The following is a 25,874-nucleotide window of genomic DNA, read 5'->3' as shown; positions in this document are numbered from 1 at the left end:
GAGTGATTTCTTCTCATTATATGCTACATCTATATCAGTACATCACATTTCAAGCCTTATTAACTGTGAAAGAAAAAAAAATTCTCTGTTAGACAAGGGTATAATGAAATGTTCCAGACTGAGGACAAACTTTCCTCTTTAGTGTGTATGGTGGTTATGGCTCTGTTTTGTTATTTCAGACTGATGTCTGATATTTAGATATAAGGTTTATGTGCAGGATGCACCTCTCTTTATCTCCTTGCTCTGGCTACCGGTTGTGGCTCGCATCAAGTTCAAGACATTGATGCTTACAGATAGAACAGCCTCAGGCTCAGCACCTGCCTACTTCCACTCACTCTTACGAATCTACATCCCCTCCAGAAGTCTGAGATCCGCTAGTGAGCGATGCCTCGTGGTACCATCACAGAGAGGCTCAAAATCACTTTCCAGAACATTTTTGTTCACCATTCCTGGCTGGTGGAATGATCTTCCCACAGGGGCGTTGCACAAGATCCCGGGCCCTATGCATAGGCAGTCCTGATGGGCCCCCATACCCCCCCCCCCATGAAAATATCCAGGTAAAATAAAATATATTCCAGACTTTTCAAGGGCCCTCTCTTCCTTTGGGGCCCTGGTAATCAGTACTGGTTTTACCCCCAGTCCGACACCCCTGCACTTCCCACCCCTCTCCGGAATGCTGTATGCCTGATCATTTTCAAGCAACAGCTGAAAACTCATCTCTTTCGACACTACTTGACCCCATCTTAAAAATGTACCTAGCTTGTACTTAGTATTATTATTGAACAATGCCTAAAAGGTGGTATTACAAGCACTTCCTGTGTCTGTTTGCCTCTTTAAGAAGAATCGGTTTATGTATTCCCCAATTGTAAGTCGCTTTGGATTAAAGGTTTGCAAAATGACTAAATGTAAATGTAAAATTATAACACTGTAACAAAATGCCACCCAGGGTCTTGAATCTCTCATTAACAAACAGACACAAAGAGCAACATATGTTATAGTTTAATTTTCAGAGACACAAAAGTACATAATTGCATCTTCATCTGACTAAATCTCAAAAAAAAAAAAAAAAAAAAAATCACTTAGGAGGGTGGTGCTGCTCATATACTATAGTGATGTCATCCCGTAGCTCATTTTTAATTGGTTAAACAGGTGATATTACAACTCCTTGAAACTGCTGCTGATGCTCCGGTCCCAAACTCTCTCTTCCCGGTGTGGTCTCTCTCTCTCTCTCTCTCTCTCTCTCTCTCTCTCTCTCTCTCTCTCTCTCTCTCTCTCTCTCTCTCTCCCTCTCGGCGCATGCGCACACGGGTGGCGCTGTCCGACTTGAAAACAGCTGGGCTCTTACGTGCGTCCACAGAGAAGAAACGTGGGACTGCAAAGCAAAGGGGACAAGGCAACGGATTTAGATAAGGATTAGCGCTGTTATAGTGGTTTCACAGCTATGCGAAATAAGAAAACGCAAGAGGATTAGAGAAACACATCAAGTTGAGCAAAATAGCAAAACAGTGAGAAAGCGATATGCGGCTTGCCTCCGAAATGAAAGAGATGCTCATGTTCACGAAGAGACGTTCAACCCAAGGAAATCTCAAGCTCTGAAATACATTTATTATGCTACAAGATTGTTATTCTTCACTGGGGTGGTTGCTAAAGGTAAGAGAATTTATTATAATTTAACCAAATTTAAATGCATAAAAAGCTTTTTTTTTTTTTTTTTACATAACGAAAGTATTGTTTTAATGTTTAGTATGTTTTATAGCTTCAGGCTAAATACATTGGAGAGTTTACGTGAATTATGCAATTCGTCACTTTTATACACCAATATCTGTTCGAGTCATGGGGAGTTTAGTTAATGGAAACAAGTGTTGATGACTGATGTCCAAGTGACTGAACCTGATGTTTTTTAAATGTCAAAGTAAATGTAGTCTGTACTCTATTATAGTCTCAAAAGTACAAATAATGTTTTAGAATCACAGAAATGGCTGTATAGTGTCGGCCTATTTGGTTAAAACCAAGCCCTCAGAAGTAATAATAGTTACACAAATATACAGCCAGTGAAGGTCTTCTAAGGGGGTCCATGGATCAATATATATATTTGTATATATATTTAATATCCAATATGCATTAATGAAAGTAATAATGTTTGTTACAGTTATTAATGAAAAATATTTCTCGTTGGAAAATCTGGCTTTTCATATAGGGATCTCTAGTTTATTTGAGAATCTAAATGGGGGATCCTTGGCTCTGTAGATAAAGGAATAAACCCTTTTTTATTTTTATTTTTTAAACAATATGCAATCAGTTTATTATACAACATGTGTTTGTCTTTGTGATACGACAAAACATAACATGTTATATACCATGTCTTTTTTGAAGTTGTGTATATAAATATGATGTTCCCAGTGATCTGATTTGCCCATAAGAGCTGCGGTTATCTGATGAACTGCACTAACATGTGTCTTTTGAGTGCGCCCTGATGCCATAGATTTCATTAGAGTTTTCCTCCCTCATCCTTCATCATTATATTGGTTCTTTATGTCAATGAAAAAGCAATGTATCCAGACTGACTGTAAATGAGTCAGTCTTAAGCCTTCATGTCTCACAGGGTTAATCAGGATCATTTTGTCATGGTTGACCTTTCAGCAGCATACATTTACAGCCTATGGGGCAAACTGTCTCATCTTCAGAGAAGTATCTGTGCCATAGATTTGTAAATGAATGCATAATCTTTCATGATTGCATTACACCAGTGTACTTGTACTGTGTGTCATAGTTTCCCCTTTGTTAATTTTTATCCCTGCTTTAAAAAAATATGGTAACTAACTTGTGCTTGAAAAGATTACGCTATCAAAGTAATGGGAAAAAAAAGCACTTAGAGATTATTTTCAGCATGTGATTACATTTCTGCCTATACAATGTCAAGTCTCTGAACAATAATTACAGGCGATCTGAAGCAGTTGATTATTCAGCCTAGAACCAGGTCTCAATTAATGTAAATATCTTTAATGTAATATTATTTTTGATTAGCACAGGCTGCCTTTTTCCCTTCAGATTTCCCATGGTTTGACCGACCACTGGTGACTGCAGTCAGTGTTTCTCCAGCCTCGCTAAAACCTGTTCTAAATAATGAATGCATGGAGGTTGGTTGATTGTACTTCTGGAGTTTTTCTTTTCTGGCCTTAACACAGTTTGCTAGCGACAGTCTTATTTCTCTTCCATCTCCTGTGGTCCCACAAGCCTGATGGAAGTGTTCTGAATAGACTGAATGGACTGTTTTTGCCATGGCTATTAATTTTGATTTGCATATTTTGGAAAGAGCCTTGTAATTTTGATTTTGAGCTGTATACTAAAACTTATACATTTACAGCTGTTTTTCTACCATAAAAAAAGCAAGAATTCACAAAAAATTAGGTGTGGGGGAAAATTTGATACTTGGTTGCATCGCAGTGCAGATGTGGATGATTCTGAATCGATTTACAAATGTCAAAAATCGGTTTTCTAAATATTAATTGATAACTTAATACTGACGGAATGTAAAAGGTGGAACTCTGAAGCGTGGAAGTGCAGCGCCCCGACAGTCTGTGGCGTGCATGTAAGAGATGTATGATCAGGCACCCTCTGCATCAAAAGCTAGCATATGGCTTAGAGCCCTGATATTGTACAGTATATAATTTTTGCGCATCAGGGAGCCACTATCAATATGAGGGGTATTGAAAGCGCTTGTGAATGATCGCTTGCAGTTCACTATCACTTTCAGGATCACACGCACTCTGTAAAGGCAGCACATGATCTTAAAAGATCAGATATTTGTCAATGAGCTCAAGATCTGTTGAGCATCAAATCCTCCAGCATGATCTTGTCAGTTATCTCTCCTTTCGATCCATGATCAATTAAATCTGCCTCCTGCACTTCATGTTGAATGCAGGGTTGTAAAGTCCATGTTCTTCTATGAAGTTGAAAGGAAAAAGACCTGGACAAGAGCCACACTATATGCAAGTTGTGTCTATTATTTTTTTGTTAGGGATTCAGAACATGCTGAAGTCTTTATTAATTTACTACAAGTATGCTGCTATAGACACACATTTCTTTTCCTGTTGGTTCTTTGCAATGTTGGGACATTTGCTGGCAAATGTAAACTTCCAGATGACTAGACAAATCACTTCCATTTGTTTTATTAATAAAAGATAATTGGAAGTAAATTCATTATTGATCATTACAGATACTTTGCTTCAATAGTCACACAGTGAGAAAAAAAAGATGCATCGATAATGGTTTTATCATCGCATCGCAGCCCTCTGAATTATAATCAAATCGAATCGTGAGGTGCCTAGAGATTCCCACCCCTACTAAAAATGTATTGATATCATAATTTATTTACATATATCCTGATCCACACTCTTGAATCCATTTTTAAAATACAAAAACTGTGTTTGCCTGCACCACATATCTGGATATCTGATATTATAAGGCTCTTCTTCATCTTCTGATCATTATTTGAAAAATTACTAAATTAAGATGATTGCAATGATCAGTTAATATGTATGTAAACAATAATTGCAGTCGATTTAAAGCGCTGAGTTTGTAAATAATAAACAATTGATAATAAGCCTAATATACACAGAAAAGATTGACAGTAATTCAAGTTGAACTGGACTGCAGGTGATAAGTGATTAAGATGCAGGTTTTTATGCAAAAAATTGTGAATTTGCTCCTTAAAGGGAAAGTTCTGCCAAAAAATTTTTAATAGTGTCATCATTTACTCACCATTGTGTCATTCCAAAGCTTTCGTTTCTTCTGCAAAACAGAAAATAATATATGTTGAAGAATGTTTTGTGAACTATTTGTTCCGATGGAATACTACAAAGTAGCATATGAAAATTTAAAACAACCGGACACACGACACTTATATACAATAATTTAGTTTGAAAGGAACTAGCTGCACAAGTTGTTTGATTGTTGGCTATAAAACAATCAGTTTTGCTGACAATTGATTTCCAAAGTGTGGACAAAAATACTCTGACATTTCTCAAAATATCTTCTTCTGTGTTCCTGCACCCCCTTTAAGGGCTTATACCTACAGTATAATGTTGGTTTAGGAACTAACAAAAGTGGGGAAAATGATAGTAATGATGCAGCTTGTTAAATTTCATTGTACTGAACCAGACAGCTGACTCTGCACAGATGAAAGACTTCACAGTCAATTTGTGATGAGAAACCACTACATTTACTTACTGCAGCAGCTGAAAAAAATGAAGAAATTACACTGAAGAAAGAAATGGCTACATTTCTTGGAATGCAGTGTCATCCTCTGCAGCTGATGGTGATGAGTTCCTGCAAAATACGTGGAAATAATGCTGCATTCTTGTCAGTTTGTCTCAGCGAGGACTATTGTATATGGATGTGTGTGTGTTGTGGTTTGCCAGGACTTGCTTCAATCTCCAAGAAGAGGCCACAGAATGATCACACTTACTTGTCTGTGTTCTGTGGGTGTTAAAGTGCTCTGGTGTCAGTACTTCGGCTACACTTCTTCGTGCATGCATCCGTTGTAGTTTAGTGGTCAATAAACTGGTGTCCAGGGGCCAGCAGTCGCCATCTTTTCAACCAGCATTTATTGAGCGAATTTTAGTCATAGTGCCTTGTTTATGGCCTGGCTGTAAATCTGCAAATGTAAATGTGCCTTAAGCAACACAAAGCATAAATAATCAAAGACAGACTATTCCTAACCAAATTTTAATGCATCGTATAACTTATCTCCTTTCCTCTCTTGCCGCTGTAAGTGTCTAGTAAATACTGGACATGAACCAGCGAAATGGAACACGTTTGAAATGTATCAGCAAAAATAACGAGAATAAGGACTCTGCAGTATACTTACACGTGTTTGTATTTGCAAAAGGCTTTATGTGTTTTAACCAAAGGCTCAGCTGGCTCAAAAGCAAAATTGCACCAAATTAAGAACAAATAAACAGTTCTGTTTATATGGAGCTTTTGGACGCTGCAGTGAGATCAATTCCTGCAGTGGATGATCAATAGTAGTAGGCTGTGAATAAAGTGATTGACAATCACCTGCAGTTCAGCTCAAAGCTGGAGGTTCCTCTTTTTTCAGAGGATTTGGATTAAGCATTACGCATGATTTTTCAATAATTTAAGTTGAGCGTTTCAAATCAGATGGACTCATCTTCTCCAAAACGTAGGCAGAATTATTCATTTGATTTGAAATGAACACTACGAAATAACATGTTGCATATTTTTGGTTTATTTTCCTTTCCTTTAAACTAATATTATGCAAAATAAGACGCAGTTTTGATAAGTGAACTCTTAATTAGTTGTCTGACTGCTCTTGGAACCTTTGCATACACAATTTAGATTTTGCTGCCAATCAGTGAACTGCAGGAAATGGCTCTTTAAATCTTTGATTAGATTATTCAACCCTGGGGTGTTATGCTGAGCAAGATTATTACCAAGAACATATGACAGAATATATGAAACACATACTGCTACAAACTAATTTGTAGATTTCATTCCCACTGCAGTGTATAGTGGAATTAATGAATCTAAAAATCATGTGGTAGCATCTAAATTAAATGAATCATTCAAGTCAAAATATTATTTAACATGATTCAGTTAACCTAAATACATCAGGTTACACTAGCAAAATTAAATGTAAATTGTTAGAAACAGCTCCTCACGGTAACAATCGCATGTGACCACTTTTTACAGTGCATTAGGAATGAGAAGAAATAAATAAGCTTAATATAAAATATTTTCCCTCCCTCATTTCTTGCATTTGGCCTTGAAAATATATATTAACCCCTTAACTGTCACTCACATTTTTGAACATAGACTTGAAAGTGCACTTTCCAAACTAAAATTTTTATAATTCATGAACAAAAACATTTTATAACATGATATTGATGTACCATTTTCGTGGTAATGCAGTGTCTGATTTTAAAATGGGTTTTAAAGGATGAATTTTGAAATTTTAAGTTTTCAGTTGTTATATCATTTCTGATTATTTCTAAAGTGTGACAGAGAAAAAGGCAACGAAGAAGACTTTTTTTTTGACAAGGTCAGAACTCCTGTTATGTAGATTTTTGAGGGTGCACTCTTGCCATAAATTAATCTATTACTTTTCCTACATCATTTTTAACAAAAAACATTGGTAAAGTATCTATTTAGGAGTCTTAAACCTTTCCAACGATATATAGTTTATCGTGATTAGATAAGGATTTAGTGAAGTAAACGTAGGCGTCCCGTATACGGGACGGGGTGACAGTTAACAGGTTAAAGGAGGACAGATTGGGGTCACTGCAGGCGAGGAGAACAGCGGGCCACCTGTCATGTGTCTGCCGCCCCACTGTGACACTCTTTAGAAGCAAGATTATGACTGTGGAAACCTTCTTCGCTTGAACATTTCTTATTGAAATGCTTCGTTTAGAGATACTAAAGAGGAGGACATAACAGCCAGATGGTCAGAGATGGTGGCAAGATGCTTAGATGAGAGAAAAGAAAGCATCTGAGCTCCAGGGTCAGTCCCATCAGCCTCTGAGATGGAAGTGTGGCTGCCCTGCTGTAAGTGAGATGATAACACGCTGGGAAAGCAGATGAAGACAAATGAGTGCACCAGTCTGGACCTACAGCACCCACGCGATGCTGTCCACAGACAGCCATGAAGACTCAGCCCCATGCTATTACAACTCAAGAGTTTTGCGGCATATGCCACAAGAGCAACAGCAAAATAGACTAATAAATTATACATCAAATAAAGGCGAATAACATTTGCTTTCAAACTTAATGCCCTTTGAAATGCACCGTGGAGTCATCAGATTCCCTGAACGGAAAATGGCAATGACCTTGGCTCTGCATTATTATTCATAAATGCATTTGTTTCTGTGTGAAATGCAATACCATTTACCGGCAAGCACACAACAGAGCAAAAGGAAAGATAAAATAAGATGAATTATGTGTCCCACTCATCTCTCACCATCCTTATAATTAATCGAGCCGCCTCCCTTTGTCTCCATTAATTTCAGTTATTTAAAGTAATTAATATTCTAAACAAAAAAAAAAAAATGGACCACTGCCAAATTCTCTGGTTTACATGACACGAAAGTAATCTCATAAACATACCATGGCCTCATTTCTGCCTCATTTTTCAAAAGTGATTTTGAATAGGTTTAGTGGAAAATTCTAAATGAGTATTCAAAGTAGTGAAGGCATAGCACCTGAACAGAATTCACTGAACATCATTTTAAAATGAGTAATAAATAAATAAATAGAACAAATTAAAAAATGCTGAGCATCAGTTATCAGTAATTTGCCATATAATATAAATAATGAACTCTAACACAAACTCAAAACTAAAAAAAAAAGAAAATACTCTACTCTGTTAGTAAAAATAGCTAGTTAGTTGTAGTACCTTGATTTCATTCATGTTACAAAATGAAATATGTATTTGATTGCTTGATACAGAGATGAACGAAGAACAGAAATAATCATTCAAGTCAGTAAGATTTGACATAAAGTGCCCATAAATATACAAAATCTGCTCCAAGGCAAAAACACAAAGCCCTACATACGTGTTGCTTGATCTCTTTCAATGTGTATGTATTTATATATTCAATAACTCATCTAGGGTGTATATATTTATCAAGATGTTTTTTAGCATCTCGCATAAGCGCCACGTTTTTAGGATGGTGTGCCTAGACAAAAACAGTTCACATTCCAAAATGTCTTTATTTAGCTCAATTTTATCTTGATGTTGAACACAAGAACTTGTATTGTGTGAATGGTTCTTTAATCTATGCTCTCAGCTCTCTGTAAAGCTGGTACATATACATGAAAGCAGCTTTACATATTTGTGTATATAATTCAAAAGCTATTCATGGGTAAAAACGGTTTATGAGAACATACTGTTGCAAATGATTCAAATGATAAACACATATTAATACAGTAGATGAATATGACAAGGAAAGCACCGAAATGGTAAGGGGTGTAACATTTCCGTCACACGCTTGAGGCATTCGGCCAATCACAACGCAATGGATAGCTGGCCAATCAGAGCACACCTTGCTTTTCAGACCGATGAGCTTTTTGAAAAACGACGTGTTTCAGAAAGACGGGGTATAGAGGAGAAACTATAATGTACAGTATGTGGAAAATAATGAACCTTAAACCGCATAAACACATTTCATTACACCAAATACACAAAATAATGTTCTTTTTAGCAACATCATATGACCTCTTTAAATGATCATTTTTTAAATATTTTTAGATCTTGCAGTACTAGAAAGTTCTAAAACTGATTTTGAAAATAAGATAAATAAAGGTGAAGAATGGCAGATGCAGTGGGTGTTATTTTGATTTCTGTCAACTATGCATGCACCCTCTGTCTTGTAAAGGATAGATTTGTTAGAAGCTGCTCCATGTACTGGCAGAGGGGGGAAAAAACTACCAGACGCCAGTCACTCACTGTTCATAGCTAGAAGAATAATGAGCCCTCAGGCTGATTGACATTCTCAGCCGCCTCGTAGTTATGGTTTCCTCTGGTGCTGGCGAGGACACCCGCCCCTGCATCTCAAACGTTTATGCAAATCTAGGCCTTTTGCCAGCACTAGGATTAAAAAGAAGGGGTTGGGGGGCTCAAAAGGGGTTCAGTGAGCAAAGCTGTGCTTGTATGGAGAACTGCAACTGGCCCAGTTATCTCTAATAAAAATTGGACTCAGAATGAGAATAATGACATTTTTACCCCAAAGTCTAAAGATGTAAAATGAGATTGAAAAAGAATAAATGAAATTAGAATGTTTCATTGTGAATCGCAACCCACTTTAACTTCTTCAGTGTGGCTTTATTTGAGAGAAAAGGAATATTTAATGAGAAAAAAAATGTAGAGCAGGACTTTTATCCATCAAGAAACACTTAGATCATAAAATGGGCATTCTGTAGTATGTTTGATCAAACAATGCTATAGCTATTTGGCTGTTGGGTCGCATCTAATGACCTGTGTGGCCTAAGGGGTCAGTGGAAAAGGAAATCCATCTCAGAGGAAAATCGAAATGCATTTTCATTAAAAAAAAAATATCATTATCATTTAAGAACAAAAACTTGCATTAAGAAAGTAAATAGGGTTGATGACTGGTTAGATATTCTGTTTTTACTCTCCTTTAAGACTTAAGCATTAAAGGGGTCATGAACTGGCTTTTTAATACTGTTGTCTGAGGTCCACTTATGACGTTTGTGTAGTTTTTACATTCAAAAACATCAAAATTAATACCTAATAGGCTTTTTCTACTCAGTTTTTATGGGCATTGAAGACTTGGAAGTAAACGCCCACTGCTATGATTGGATAACAGTTTTGCATAGAAAACTAAAAACTAACTTTAGTAAACTAATTCACTTTTTTGGTTAGACATACAAATAATCAGACAGTCACACATAGTACAAATATTTTTTGCTCACATAAGTGTGCTGCGATCTTTTTGTGATTTTTAACACCATGTTTATTGCTTGGTTGCTCGATCCAGTTTAGCCCCACACTTGTGTTATTTCCCTACTATGTCATGCGCAAATCAGTGGGCGGGGTTTCAGAATTAGTCGTTTAGCCTTTCTACGTCATAGGTAAGCACATTTAGTATTTATTTCAGTAACAAGGATGTTTTCAGTTCTGAAACTTACAGGATATTATTTTACTAAGATGATCTCTTATATATCAAAAGCTCAACTAAAAGTTGATTTCTCAATTCATGACCCCATTAAAACAAATCCACATTCATATTCACGTGTAGTGTGGTGATTATGCATTTAATGTGGACTGTGGACCCAGGCATATTCCAGATGAAATAGACTGGGTGAATATGTGAGGCACACAGTGGGTTCTGTAGAGCTAGACTTGCTTAATTGGCAAGACTGAATGGAAGCGAGGGACAGCTCACCACTGAGTTCAGTTAGGCTTGTTACAGGGTTTGTTTTTCAAGTTTTTGCCACTCAAAAGGATTCTCAGTGATGAGCTGAAAGTTTCAAGAATGTCTAAAATGAATTGAAGGAAAACGTGCTGCAAGTTATTAAGTTATTAAAACTACTTGGCTCAGATTTAGCAGTACTAAACCAGATTTCATTTCAGTCAGTCAGCCAGCTAATGAGCATGTTTCATGATTTAAAAAAGAGAGAAGGAAGGAAAGTGAAGAAAAGAAAAGAAAAAAGAAACATGAAAATGCATTTGAGAATACTGAAAAGAAATGAAATTTAAAGAGTGATTTATCACTCTTGCCAGGCAAACAGATTTAAAGCTGAACCTGGACATGTACTGTACAAGGAACAGTATACAAATTATTCTTTGTTGACTTTTTAAAGAGTTTCTCTCAGTAATTTTCATCTGTTGAGCTTTAAAATGTTCAGTTTAATCAGGTCAGTAAAGTGGGACCTCATTTTTGGATCAGTAAAGTGTTTTAATGTTTTTGAAATAAATATTTTATGCTCATCAAGACTGCATTTATTTGATAAAAAAAAGAAAATAAACAGTATTTTCTAAAGAATATAAACTGTTTGATATTTGAATTTTTTTGTTTACATTTTATTTATTTCTGTGATGGCAAAGCTGAATGTTCAGCATCATTACGCCAGTCTTCAGTGTCACATGATCCTTCAGAAATCATTCTAATATGTTGATTTGCCACTTAAGAAACATTTTTTATTATTATCAATGTTGAAAATAATTTTTGTGGAAAATGTTATATATTTGTTATTCTTTGGTTATTAGAAATTTCGAAAGAACAGCATATATTTGAAATATAATTTTTTTGTGACATTATAAATGTCTTTGCATTATAAGCATCATAACTGTCACTTTTGATCAATTAAAAAAAATACTGACTCCAAACTTTTGAGCAAAAATGCACAATATTGTATTCCAATATAAAAAAAAGAAAAAAAAAAAATATATATATATTTTGTAGCCAAAATGCTGCTCCTCTGAAATGACAGACTTCACTTTGTTATTTACACACACGCAGACTTCTCTTTTGGTTTAGTTTCAGACCCCTACCCCAAGCCCACCCATAGCTTGCGCCTTGATTAGCAGACTGTAGTGTACCCTCTTAGACTTTTCACAACCGCTGTGTACTCATAAAGACAGACAGGAGCACAAACAGGTAATGCTTTTCCAGCTCTCTCCTCTTAATGGAGACATACTACCAGAATAACTGCCACACACTCTCTCTATATTTCTTTCTTGTCTCCAGCACTTTGGTCTATCCATGAGAATAAAAAAGAGAAAGATGTGCTTTGACTTGCATCTTACTGCTTTTTATTTTCCCACCAGGTTCCCTGAAGTCTTTGAGCCATAAGAGCTACAAGTACTTCTGTAATCAAGCGGATGTAAAAGAGTTTTTAAAAGAATGTGAATAAAGTATCACTGGTCGAACTTGCTAGAGAATGAAGCACCTGGAATTGGTCACTGCCTTTTTTGTTGGAACAATGGAAGCATTAAATCGTAGACTCAAGGTTTTTTCCCACTAACCTGGAAGGAGGGCAACATGGCAAAGCCCTTCTACAGGCTTCAGCGCTTCTTGCGACGGACTCAGCTGCTCTTCTTGTTCCTCGGTGTCGCATATATTATGGCTGGAAGTCTCCTTCTTCTTCAGAGACATGGATTGGTGGTGTCACAGCGTGGGACGAGCAGTTACTTTCCATTGCCGTCTCTGCCATCTCCTCCCAGGGCCCTGGAGGCACCTGCCCTCCGGACAAGTTATGGAATAATGGGCACTCGGGTCACCGGAATGAGGGTGGGATACCAAAGTGTTTTATCCGAAGACAATGCTGGACCACAATGGCTGATCTCACGAAACCAGGAGATCCGATATCTGAGACGCCGCTGGTTCCACAGCCTCATGTCCGAACAGGAAGCATCCAGAGTGGAGAAAGTTCTTCCGAAAAGAAAAATCCGACACAAAGGTGAAACTCGGTGCTAAATGAGCTGTGTGCTTTTCAGAATAACAAATTGGTTGTTTATGATAATTGGTTTATTCTCTCAATTATCTCAGTTCCAAGCTGTGCTGCAGAATCTTCCCATCTGTTTGCGCAGAAAAAGGTCACGTTCTGAATTTCTCATGCGATTGTTATTCTCCGCTCAGGCACGTACATCGGCTGCTTTCTTGATGACGCCAAAGACCGGACGCTCAAAGGGATGGTGTTTTATGACTTCCGGAAAATGACCAGCACCTTGTGTCAGGACACCTGCACGGAAAGGTATGTGATTAATACACAGTATACTCAAATACACACAGCTTTTGTTTTAATTGCAGAGCTACCGAAAAGCAGATGGACATCTGTTGCCTGGAGGCTCCTCTGTGCTCATCTTAAATCAAGAAATAATGAAACAGTGTTTAGGGAAAAGATCATGCAGTGTGCATCCCTGTGCCAGCTGGCGGAGCTCATGCTGGGAATTGCGCAGCTCTGGACCTGGACTCCGCTAATGCTGGAGGAGAAACATCTATCTGCCGTGATGCAGTATACACTTTCTCAAGTTCTTAGGCTGACAGATAATTGACCACCAGAGAACAAGTGGGAGGCAGACTGACCTCCTGTAATTACCCCCAATGTTTCAGAGTTTATTTAATTACTTGGGTGACATTTGCAATGTTCAGGGGGAATCTAAATAGTCCATTAGAAAACATGAAACTTAACATTCACTAGAGATGACATAGTCACTTCCTGTGATAAAGAAAGTCATATAATAAACAGTGTTGGCAACTTTAAGGCAATATTATGTTCTTGCATTACATCTAGATAGATGATCTGTAAAAATTATACAATGATCAAACAAACAAACTTGAACAATTAAGTTATTTCAGTGCAAGCAGGTGCCAGAAATGTTTAAAAAATATTGAGCATCTGCCTCAGAATTAGTATTATTTAATATTTAATTTTTATTTTATTTTATAGTAATCTTCTGTGAGGCTTTTGCAATTCTGTAACAATTCGATTTTACGATTTTACGATTCGATTCCATTTTTTGGCATATAGTCTTTTAACAAGCAACTTTTCATGCTAATTTTAATTTTATAATTTTATATTAGATACACACTACTGTTTAAAACTTTTAAAACTTTGAGTTCAGTGAGATTTTTAAAATGTTTTTATAAAGAAATATCTTATGATAGAAATATCAGCCAACTTGCTTTATATCTTATAAATCTTATTTTTAAATGCAGTATAGTTTATAAAAAAATGTCTAAAAGTTGTCACATCAAAATCATGGGATCAGTCTCTAATGCTTTAAAAATAAGTAGCATGACACCATATTTATGGAACATATTTATATCTTAAGAATAAATTTTTTTTTAAATACTTTATGACTGCTCAGACTGAAAAGGATCTGACATCCCAGCCCAGTGTTATCATCTACAGATAGGTGACAGTGAGAAAATCTTCTCCTGTTTAATGTCTGCAGGTACATGTCTGCTCAGACTGAGCGATTAATTCAGAGCGCAGATTAACAGTGAGGATGTCCCTGGCTGGGTTGCCATGGCAGTACCAATGCCATGTTTCAAGCAGAGGATCAGGGAAACAATTTGCAGAGGGGCTCAAGCTAATACCTATTGAGCCCTACACCAACATGCTTGAATGGAATCGTGCTGTGTCTTTTTGAAATCTCCAAAAAAAAGTCAAGAAGGCCAGAGGACAAAAGCTTTGAGATAGACAAAGATCGTCATGGTTAACCGTCAGCCAACTTGCTGTCAGCGTCATAGACTCTATTTATTCAGGTCTCCATTTATTGATAAAGATGAGATGGAGATGTATGCAGGAGCTTCCTGGACAGGCTTGTTACTGTGAGATAGCTGGCCAGGCGGTCTGCAATGGCACCCTGAGAAGGGCTGCCACTACAAAGTGGCTTAGGCTAGCACCGCAGGGTATGGAAAAAGTGAGACAGATGTTTGGCTCAGCAAGCTGACCAATCACCAGCTGTTAACCCCTTGAGCCCACACCCAGGGATGGATGGACTGATGCTGGTGGACTTTAGTAGAATCCCTGCTGGGTCTGGTCTTTTTTTCTAAGGGTTTTAGTGTGAGTTACAAAGTGTAAGAGCTTTTCTGGGAGAATCAAAGTATGCACTGACATGCAGTTCTCCCAAGAAAGAAAATGTGCTGAAAATTTGCTCACCCTTAGGCCATCCAAGATATAAAGGAGTTTATTTTGGAACATATTTGGAGAAATTTAATAGTACATTACTTGCTTACCAATGGATCCCCTGCAGTGAATGGGTGGCGTCTGAACAAAAGTCCAAACAGCTGATAAAAACATCACAATAATCCACACGACTCCATTCCATCAATTTACATCTTATGAAATGAAAAGATGCGTGTTTGTAATAAATTCATCAAGATAATTTTAGCTTGTGGCTTAAAAATAGAAGGCCTCTATACATGATATTGTTTTTTACAGAAAAAAAGTGATCTTTTCTGAATCAGGAGAGAAATATTCACAGATCAAGTACAGTTTACAAGCAAAAACAGTCCAAAACAGTTCTAAACAAATGTTTTTATAGTCTGGCAGTTGAGCTTTAATGTCGACAAAAATTGGTTGATTTCTAAAAGGTGTCCCAAACATTTACCCTGCTTACTATTGGGTGTCCAAACAGATTGCCTCGCCCCCAGCTGATGCTATTGGTTGTGTCAGTGTTGCTCTACCAAGGTGGTTGGGATGCTGAAACAAGGAGAAATGTTTTGATAGAACAACAGTGACTCTTTTCTGGAAAAATCAACATAGGACATTGCACTCCTTTAAATACAGTCCAAAAACCAGTTATTATATTAGACCTATAATTAGATCATTTGAAAACATATGTAAAACATAAGCATTTCTTTTATTATGATAAATGTAATATTGTTTTGTATTAAGAAATTAGAGATTTAAGCTATAAATATTCATGTTATTCATCCACGCTGGCCAGTGTTTTCTGTGTATAATTAGATTTTGAATGTTTTGTCTTACACAGCGGTTACCAGTTCGCTGGCCTTGAATATGGGTCTGAGTGTTACTGTGGCAACCGCATCACAAGCGCTCGGATGAAAGAGGAGGAGTGTAACTTGGACTGCAAAGGCGAGAAGGGCGCCATCTGTGGAGGTGTGTCCCGTCTGTCCATTTACAAGGTGGAGGAGGTTCTCCCTGGCCAGCGGAGATGTGAGTGCTTGAAATACGTTTGAGATGAATAAATGTAAATAGAAATGTATTATTTGCATCTGTTATTTTGTAATATAATATATATACATAAACCAAATTAAACTAAAATAATTACTTTTGTTTGTAATGCTTTGGATAAAAGCAGCGCTGGTTCTGCAGTGGAGATTTGATGTGGCCATATGTTTGAAACGGGTTTCTTCATCAGTCTGTCAACTGTTAATCAACATGCCGTTGGACCTCGGTGTACTGACCCAGTGTGCCTCTGCAGTTTCAGGCCAACTGGATTTGGCCCAGCACAACACTCACGGACACAGCTATTAAGCACTGACCATATGTTTTGTGCCCTAAATTGAAAATGCAATCCATTGTACCAGATAATAATGTCTTGTTAAGACGGATTTATGCATTGTTCGGGCTGTTGCTTTTAAGATGTTTTTGAAATGCAACAGAAAAGCCATAAAGAGGTCTCTAAATGACTGTTTTAATGGTTATGCTAACTTATGCTAAAAATTGTAAATGTGAAGGGGACACCGGGGGCAATTGTAATGCTTTAAATTTGTTCAGTGACACTCTTTAATGAGTTATGACACAGTCCCCTCCCAGCCTGAGAAAAATGAGTCTTTTACCTTTTACTTTTTTCTTTCCTGCTGCTGTCTGAAATTAAAATGGTATGGCTGAATCTTTGAACTGAATCTTTAAAATGCATAATGAGCATTATTTCATTAAAGTATCTAGTCAGACTAATCAAAATATAAAAAATGGATTGAATGTAGGTATCTTTTAAGTCTCTTACACTTACCAAGGCTGTATTTATTTGATCAGTAAAACAGTAGTACTGTAAAATATTACTACACTTTTAAATATTTGTATTTGAATATATTTTAAACTGTAATTTATTCCTGTGATGGCAAAACTGAAACTTTTCGTGGAAACTGTGGTACATTTGTTTTCAGGATTCTTTGATGAATAGAAAGTTTGAAAGAACAGCATTTATTCAATATAGAAATATTTTGTAACATTATTAATGTTTTTACTGTCACATTTTAATGTGTCATAAAGTATTCATTTCTTTTAAAAAATGGTAGTTTTAAATGGTTGTGTATGTCATTTGTCATATGGCATTTAATTGTACAGTAGGTCTCAAAAATGAAACTATTCATTAAGTATGAAAGCAATTATATTATTACTTAAAAGGTGTGTATGGATATTTAAAAATTCTTACAGTTCCCCCAGTCTCTCTCACCTTTAAAAGGTTTTTTTATGTTTTCTTTGTATTTTTATACATATATAACCTTTATATAGTTTTAGATACATACTCCCCCAAATTATTAAATAATTTTAGTATGTTTTTTGTTATTATTGACTACAAATCTAAAAGAGGTCAATAGATTAGTCTATACAAAGCCTATTTTTGTGTGAAAATATTCTGTGCACAATATTCTTCAAGAATCACTGTGTCAGTGACCGTGGGCTGACTTGTTTTGTTATAGTTGAACAGTCTGCCACCTGTCTTAGAAAGAAGTTCAGAGACTCACCCGAGGCTTGCAGTGCTCCTCTGCACTGTGTTGTAATAATGCTTTGTTTGGTGTTTTCGTGCAGCTGTGTCTCATTTATGGCACTCACAAAGAATCATTTGATCACTTCAAAAGCAAATGGTGATCTGCAGGGACTCTTCATTTATTTGGAAATGCAAACAAAAGCCCTTGGGTTTCAGTTACAGAGGGCTTGTTTACCCTGCAGAGGTGACAGAGTGTCATGAAAGCCCTGAGCACACTTGCTAATGCAGATACAAACGCCTTAAAGCACAGTATCCACTCATGTCTGGTGTTTGTCATTGAGGTGAATCTGTTTCTCCACTGGGCTTGTTTGCTGTAGGCACAGTTATATCAAGTCAACGCTAGCTGGATATAAGCTGTGGAAACATGTATATACAGAATACACATTTATTATTATTATAATTATATAATGATGCAGAAATGTTTTGTGGCACGGTTCTTCTAGTTAACTAAAACTAAAACTGAAACTAAAACCATTAAAAAAATCATTACTTGAAATAAAAGAAATGTTAACTAAAACAAAACTTGATGAGCTAAAACAACTCAAATTAAAACTGAAATGAATAAAAAACATACAGACATAAAACTTTAACAGGAATGAAAATAGAAAATATAAATATAAAAAGTACTGATTCAAAATATAAATAAAAACTATAACAGTATCTCAATGATACAAAATTTCAAAGGGTTTTAAGTCATTACAATTTCCTAAAATGTTTTACAGTTACAGTGAGCTTTGGAAAGTGCTATATAAATGATACAAATATGATTATCCATTATTGTAAAAGTGACAGTAAAGACATTGTTACAAAAGGTTTTTATTTCAAATAAATGCTTTGCTTTTGAACTTTCTATTTATTCATCAGAGAATCCTGAAAAGTTATTTCAAATTGTATTAATATTTAGTAATATTGCTGTTTTTACTGTTTTCTATTAAATAAATGAAGCCTTGGTAAGCATTAAAGTTTTTTTTTTTCTAAACATCCAAAAATCTTTTGAATGGTAATAGATTTCAACTAAACATATTATTAATATTTATGTTGTGTACATCTGTTATCAAGAGAAACTCAAATTTAAAATGTCAATTCAAAGTATAGTGAGTTTCATTCCTTGTAATCAAAAGCACCTGCTGAAAGAAACATGCAGCTGTGTCTGAAAAGGGTTTGGAAAAAGCTGAAGCAACCCGAAAAAAAAAAGATCAAATTATTAATTTTAAATAGCGTAGTTTCCTATTTCTGTGAAATGTAGCTTCTTTGCAGTTGACTCATTTCCCATACAACCTGATTCCTTGAACTGTTTGATATTTCTTTGAAGGTCTATGAGTTTTTTATATGCATACATCTTAATTACACATTCACTGCAGCATTCCAAACCTTCAAGCAATGAGTTGAGTGTCGGCACAAAATCTTGTTCCTGCACTATTTTTCTCCTGTCAGTCAGCAATGTTCTCCCCATTCTCCTCTGCCTTCAGACAGAAAGGTGCGCTACAGGGGCTGCTTTAAAAAACCTGACAACACAACAACAGCTTCCCTGGCTCATGCCATTCAGCCCAACCTCACATCCCAGTGGTGCATCAAGACCTGCATGGATCAGGTCTGACTTCTTGACTTTATCAATACTAGATTCATGTGGATTGGATATGGTCTGCTGTAGTTCTTGCTCTGCTAGGTGCACACCTGATATTTTTCCCACTCTTCTGAACACAGTCTGCTTGTTTAAATATTAATGTGTCCCCAGAGAGCACAAATTCACTCTGTAATCAATCTTCTATACAGCTTTATCGCCTTGATTGCAGTATAATGTGAGCCCTTTCTATAAGATGGTCATGCTTTGTTGCACTCTTGCAAAATGGTCAATTGATTCATCCTCGTCTTTAGCTGAGAAGTTAATTGCATTGCTTGAGAACATTTTCAGATAATAATTACTCAGAATAGTTATAATTTGGAGTATGGATTTGGAGAGACATTGGTATCATTCATACACATATTTACTCTCTCTTTATCAGGAGTTTCCTCTGGCTCTGGTCAGGAAGCCTGACTGTTTCTGTGGCTATGCCACTGCTCGCTTCACTCTTCATGAGCCGGTGAAAGAGGAGCTCTGTGCTGTGGAAAACAGCAGTCTGCCTATCCAGAGTTCCCATCAGCTCTTCCTCCAGGTTTATCAGACACCTGTTCAAGGTAAGACTCTGTGGAAACCTCACTGATCTTAATAATTACCTCTGTGCTCACATTTCCCCACACGGGCAGTTTATTCTTCTCACACAGAGCTCTGTCTCGAGATGTATGCTAGAATTAAACAGGGTGCCTGCTCCTTCAATTCCAAGATTTTTTCTTTGGGAAGTCATGAAAGAATGTAAAAGTGAATAATAACTTTTTAGGTATACCTGGCAATGCAAAACTTTCTCACAACACATAATAGCCTAAGGGCACCAACATCTGTAAAGTACTCATATATCTGAGACTGAGAAAAATAATAAGCAAGACTGAAAGTAAATATCTTTAACAGCTTGTTGTCTTTGTGGGTGGATTTGGTAGCTAACTAGAGATGATTTCTACTGAGTGCTTTTGTCACATAAATTGTGAGGGGAATGAATGAATGATTTGCTGCTCAAGAAACATTTCATATTATTATAAATATTGAAATCAGTTTAAAAATAAACTTTAGCCATTCTTACCTAACATCAGGATCCTTCAGAAGGCTATGCAGAGCAGTAGGTGCTACACACAACTTGAAAAGCACAGCATATAAAAAATACAATGTTAAAGTAGTCCTTAAAATAATTTTATTCCTAAAGATTGGACTATACTTTTATAATGTGATTTTTTTTTAAATGAATAGATGCCATAAAATACTACCTGTCTGAAAATAACAAGTTGTTATATGGTAACTTACCTTCTTTAAGTGAAAATAAATATTAGAAATGTATTTCTGTCCAGATTCCAGATGCACAGAGAAGAAGTTTCTACCTGAGAAGTCAAGCACACTCGTGGCTTTGTCCAGTTTTCCTGGTGCAGGAAACACCTGGGTGAGGCATCTGATCGAGCTTGCCACTGGCTACTACACAGGCAGTTACTACTTTGATGGCACGCTCTACAATAGAGGTAACAGTATCACCACTCTATCAGTGATCATAAATCTTACAGTTTTGAACGCTTGCATGCATCGTCGCAAATCAAGCCTCTTTGAAAAATAATATTGCACTGACATTGGATGGGATGAATTTATGATTTTGCACATAAACAGGCTGATGTCTTTAATGGAAAGTGGGCATTTAACCAAAGTTTAATCTGCTACCACAATGTCATGGCATTATTTGCATTACTAAGCACATACTGCATAAAACAGTTCCATTATCATTAGGACTGGCTTAGGACTACCTTTTTTTAAAAGAAGTTTGGACTGATCTAAACAGTAACTCCAAAGTTTGGTGAGTCTTTTGGAATGAATTATTAAAAGCAGCAGAGCAACTTCATACAGTTTTTGTGAAGTTTCTCAACATTTTTCATCTTTTTCTTCAGTTCCTACCGTGCAGCTATTTGAGACCGCTTGATAACATGCATTTGGGCAAAGCTGACCTTCTCTTTTCTTTCAAATGCCAAACTTTATTCAGGATATTTTTTTCTATCATTAAAGAACTTGACCTGCCTTGAAAGTCACAGTGTCTTTTCAAATCCATCACAGAACCTGACACATTTGCCTGAGGGGGGCCGTGGAGCCCATGCCTGGACTAACACCATTTTTGATGCAGTTTTTGGAACATGTGTTTGGATTGAGAGGCGGCACTGAGCAGTCGCCACATGCAGTTGGCTGTATATTCTAATCCTTTTCTCCTCCCAACTGTGCAGGCTTCAAGGGTGAGAAAGATTACTGGAAGAGTGGAAGAACCATCTGTGTGAAGACACATGAGAGCGGCCAGCGGGATATAGAGGTGTATGACTCAGCAATACTGTTGATAAGAAACCCCTACCGCTCGCTCATGGCTGAGTTCAACCGCAAGTGTGCCGGGCATCTTGGTTACGCTTCTGATCAGCACTGGAAGAGCAAAGGTATTATGAGTACAGTAAAAGTTTATCTCCGCAGTGTGCATGAGACTGATGCTATGCATGTGTCAGTGTTAATTTGATATTATTTATACACCATGATAGTTTTTATTAAAATTATTAATTTTAATGTAATAACTTATTTTTACGTTTTCATATTTTTTTTAAATGTCATTTTTTTGTAATATTATGTAAGTTTTTTTCTTTTTAAATGTAACTATTTAGGTTGAATTTTTTGTTTCAGTTATAGTTTTAGCTCATATTTAGTTTTTATTTATTTTCAGTTAGTCTGTCTATCAATCTGTTTATCTATTGTAATGGGATTGTTTAACATATAGTGCAAATCCTTTACGTAATATTTCTTACCGTCCTACTTTCTCCTCCTTCTAGAGTGGCCAGAATTTGTGGGTAGTTATGCCTCCTGGTGGGCTTCTCACGTATTGGACTGGCTGCGTTATGGAAAAAACCTTCTGGTGGTGCATTATGAGGAGTTGCAGGAGTCACTGGTGCCCACATTACGATCCATCACTTCCTTCCTTAATACCAGTGTCAGCGAAGAGCGGCTCCTCTGTGCTGAGTGCAACAAGGATGGCCACTTCAAGCGCTCAGGTGCACGACGGCCCAGCTTTGACCCCTTCACCCCAGATATGAAACGGCTGATTGATGGCTACATCAGCACTGTGGACCAGGCCCTCAGAGCCAGCAACCATTCTAGCTTGCCAAAGGAGTATCTCCCAAGATGATAAGTCCAGAACTAGAGTACAGGACTGGTTGTCTTGCTCAAGCTTCAGTGCTACAAACTTACAAACTATAATGTCTTGGAGCTATTTTGATACGTTATTTCCTCACGTATTGAGGTTGAAAAAAGTGGCATATGATGCTGTTGTGCTTTGAGATCGTCATGTTTTAACGGCGGTCCGTGGATAAGTCTGCGAAAGGAAACAAAGTTCAACTTTGTTGCCATACTATGGTGGATAATTATAAAGATTAGGTTTGACGACTGCAGAATTGAACTTGAGACTCTAGTCAGTGGCTAAATAAGTTCTCCTTCCTCCTTTGGGAAGAAACTTGAGTGCTTAATTACATAATTCAACTACAAGTCAACAAGAGGCCTAAATAAACAACAGGTATAACTGCTTATGAACTAATCTGACATGTACTGTAGATGATAATGAAATGTCCACATGACCACAAAAAAAAACATCATTTTATTACTATACGGTGACATATTTGTTTTTTAATTTGTAGAGAAAATGTTTGACTGTTTACAAAGCTGATATCATAAATGCTAGGATGAATGTTATTTATTAACATAACAGGCGATAACCACAGATACTGCAAAAATGATTTTAGTATTTTTGTCTTTTTCTTCCAGTAAAATATCTCAAAATTCTTAAAACAAGATACTTTGATAAGCAAAATTACGTAAAAGTCTTGTTATCTGAAAAAAGCCTATCAAAAAAAATAGGGGAAGAAAAATAAAACCTTCAAATTAAGTTTATTTTTCTTACCCAAATGGCAGATATTTTTTCTTGTTTTAAGCATCAACTCACTTAATTTAGTTTTTTTTTTTCTCTAGAAAACAAGACAATACAAAAACAACAAACAATAAATTTATCGTGATTTTAAGAACATTTAGATATTTGTACTGTAAAACAAGTAAAAAAATACTGAGTAAGAAAATCATTTTTGTAGTGTATTGAGGACAAGGTTGAGGACGTACTAAAGTATTGAAAAAGTCATACTGACCACAAAACTGAATATGAAGTGCAACATATCTATGATGGTAACAGCCCTGACAGATGCGAAACGTGATACTATGTTGTGGGGTAACAGAATAACAAACACGTTTCCCTTCCAAACCTACAAGATCAAGAAAATATGATATGGCAAACATACTTAGCTTACATCAAAGTCAAAAGAGTGGTGACTGTCCCCATCCGTCTAGATTCCCTCAGAACGGAACCAAAGCTTTCAACTAGACTAGACAAGACTTGCCTTGCAGAATGACGCTAGCCTGATGCTAATCCTCCCAGAGCTGATTAGCACGTCGCCAGCATGCTCCAGATGTGTCTGGATTAAGCGCTGGTGTAATACTCTTTTGCACATTGCCAAACTGGGATCAGCTGCAGATTCAGACAATGTCACTGTAGTGCTAGTGGCAGGAATCCCACCCGGGGGCTGTTTCTGCAGAGTTATTCAACAAGACGCGAAAAATCAATCGGATAGCAGCATTCAGTGTAGACTTAATAAAAAGTTTGCACTGTTTGAGTTTGGTCCATAATTTAGTGAGTAGGTTTACAAAAAAGCCGAAGTGTGTAACTTTAAAAAAAATGCTCCCTCCATTAGTCACTGGTCTGAAAAAATTAAAGTAACACGCAAAATTTCATCATTGGGTCATTGCTGTCATTTCATCATTGCTGTGCTGGCCTGATTGTTCAAAGACAAAGAGCAATGTTTAATAGTGTCATAGCCATACTGTTTATACTTTTTGGATGAATCAACTAAGCTGGGATGGAAGAGTTTTTAACACTGGAAAAAAAATAGTTTGCCGGAGATTGAAACATCTTTCATCGTTTACTCAACCTCATGTCGTTCCAACCAGTGTTATTTTAGTATTATTTATATACTATTATAGTATTTATGGATATTTTGAATTGGGTTTTTTCCCCCATTTTTCTGCATTTATTTTAGTTTTAGTAATTTTTGTATATGCTTTTATAATATCTTATATACATATTTATATCTACATATATTATATATATATACATATATATAATTTTTGCTTAAAGGGATACTCTATCCCAAAATGAAAATTTTGTCATTATTCACTTACCCCCATGTCGTTCTAAACCCGTAAAAGCTTTGTTCGTCTTCGGAACACAATTTAAGATATTTTGGATAGAAAGCGGGAGGCTTGTGACTGTCCCATAGACTGTCAAGTAAAATACACTGTCAAGGTCCAGAAAGGTATGAAAAGCATTGTCAGAATAGTCCATCGGCCATCAGTGATTCAACCGTAATGTTATGAAGTGACGAGAATACTTTTTGTACGCAAATAAAACAAAAATAACGATTTTATTCAACAATTTGTCTCCTCTGTGTCTCTCCACATCACCGTAGTGACATTTTGGAGAATATGAGTCTATGGGACAGTCACAAGCCTCCCGGTTTTCATTCAAAATATCTTAAATTGTGTTCCGAAGACGAACAAAGCATTTACAGGTTTGGAACGACATGGGGGTAAGTGATTAATGACGAAATTTTCATTTTGGGGTGGAGTATCCCTTTTAAGTATTTTTCAGTTTAAATTTTTTCATCTAATATTGATATTTTTATTTAATTCAATTCGCAAAAAATATTTTTGCTAGATTTAGTTTAGGTTATCAACACTGCTCTACAGTGCTTTACACTTCTCTGCTCTTTTGTCCAAGTCAGTGGGTTCCAAAAATAACACTGGACCTGATTGGTTTTCATTATATACACACACACACACACACACACACACACACACACACACACACACACACACACACACACACACACGCACACATACACACATGTTTGTTCTTGTGTGTGTTCCATAAACTAAAAAAAAAGTCATACAATGACATGAGTGTGAGTAAATGATTTTTCTTGAATTTTCATTTCTAGGTGATCTATCCCTTTAAGCCTTTATTAACTATAAATTGTTAAATTTCTTTGGCACCCATGACATTTTTTGGCCCCTAAGGATTCCTGAAAAGAGATATACATCAGAGAGCTTAACAGGACTATAATTAATGAGCCATATATAAGGTTTAATGAAATATATCAGATTTTGCTTTAGGTTGGATCTATGAGCCTTTGCTGTGGAGAATAAAAAGCTGTGCACCGTATGAATTATAAATGAAATCCTTTGCACCCCCACTGTGATTTCCTGCAGGCTTGGTGCTGATGTCGTTGTGTCTTGCCTGGAGAACTGTGACAGATTAATGTCTAAATGAAACAGAATTTTATTTCCGTGCATATCTTGTAGATCCCTGCAGTATACGGTGCACACATGCGCTACATTGATATGTGTAAAGTAGTGTGCAGGTGCCCATGTGTGTGTGTGTGTTTGCACGCA

At 36.5% G+C, this 25,874-nt stretch overlaps 1 protein-coding gene across 1 annotated transcript; it reads left to right on the top strand.

The window, feature by feature from the left end:
* The first annotated feature begins 1,300 nt into the window (after positions 1 to 1,300).
* LOC109103883 (WSC domain-containing protein 1-like) lies at positions 1,301 to 24,460 on the top strand. The gene is made up of 9 exons (XM_042771335.1): positions 1,301 to 1,650; positions 12,311 to 12,942; positions 13,122 to 13,236; positions 15,986 to 16,170; positions 19,198 to 19,319; positions 19,732 to 19,903; positions 20,663 to 20,827; positions 21,572 to 21,772; positions 22,157 to 24,460. Exons 2-9 carry the CDS (start codon positions 12,525 to 12,527, stop codon positions 22,507 to 22,509), a joined length of 1,731 nt encoding a protein of 576 aa, XP_042627269.1. The 5' UTR covers positions 1,301 to 1,650; positions 12,311 to 12,524; the 3' UTR covers positions 22,510 to 24,460.
* The last annotated feature ends 1,414 nt before the right edge of the window (positions 24,461 to 25,874 follow it).

The sequence above is a fragment of the Cyprinus carpio genome, chromosome A15 (assembly GCF_018340385.1).
Source record: "Cyprinus carpio isolate SPL01 chromosome A15, ASM1834038v1, whole genome shotgun sequence".
Classification (NCBI taxonomy): domain Eukaryota; kingdom Metazoa; phylum Chordata; class Actinopteri; order Cypriniformes; family Cyprinidae; genus Cyprinus; species Cyprinus carpio.
The sequence above is the reverse complement of the archived record's forward strand: the minus strand, read 5'-3'. Positions and strand labels throughout refer to the sequence as shown.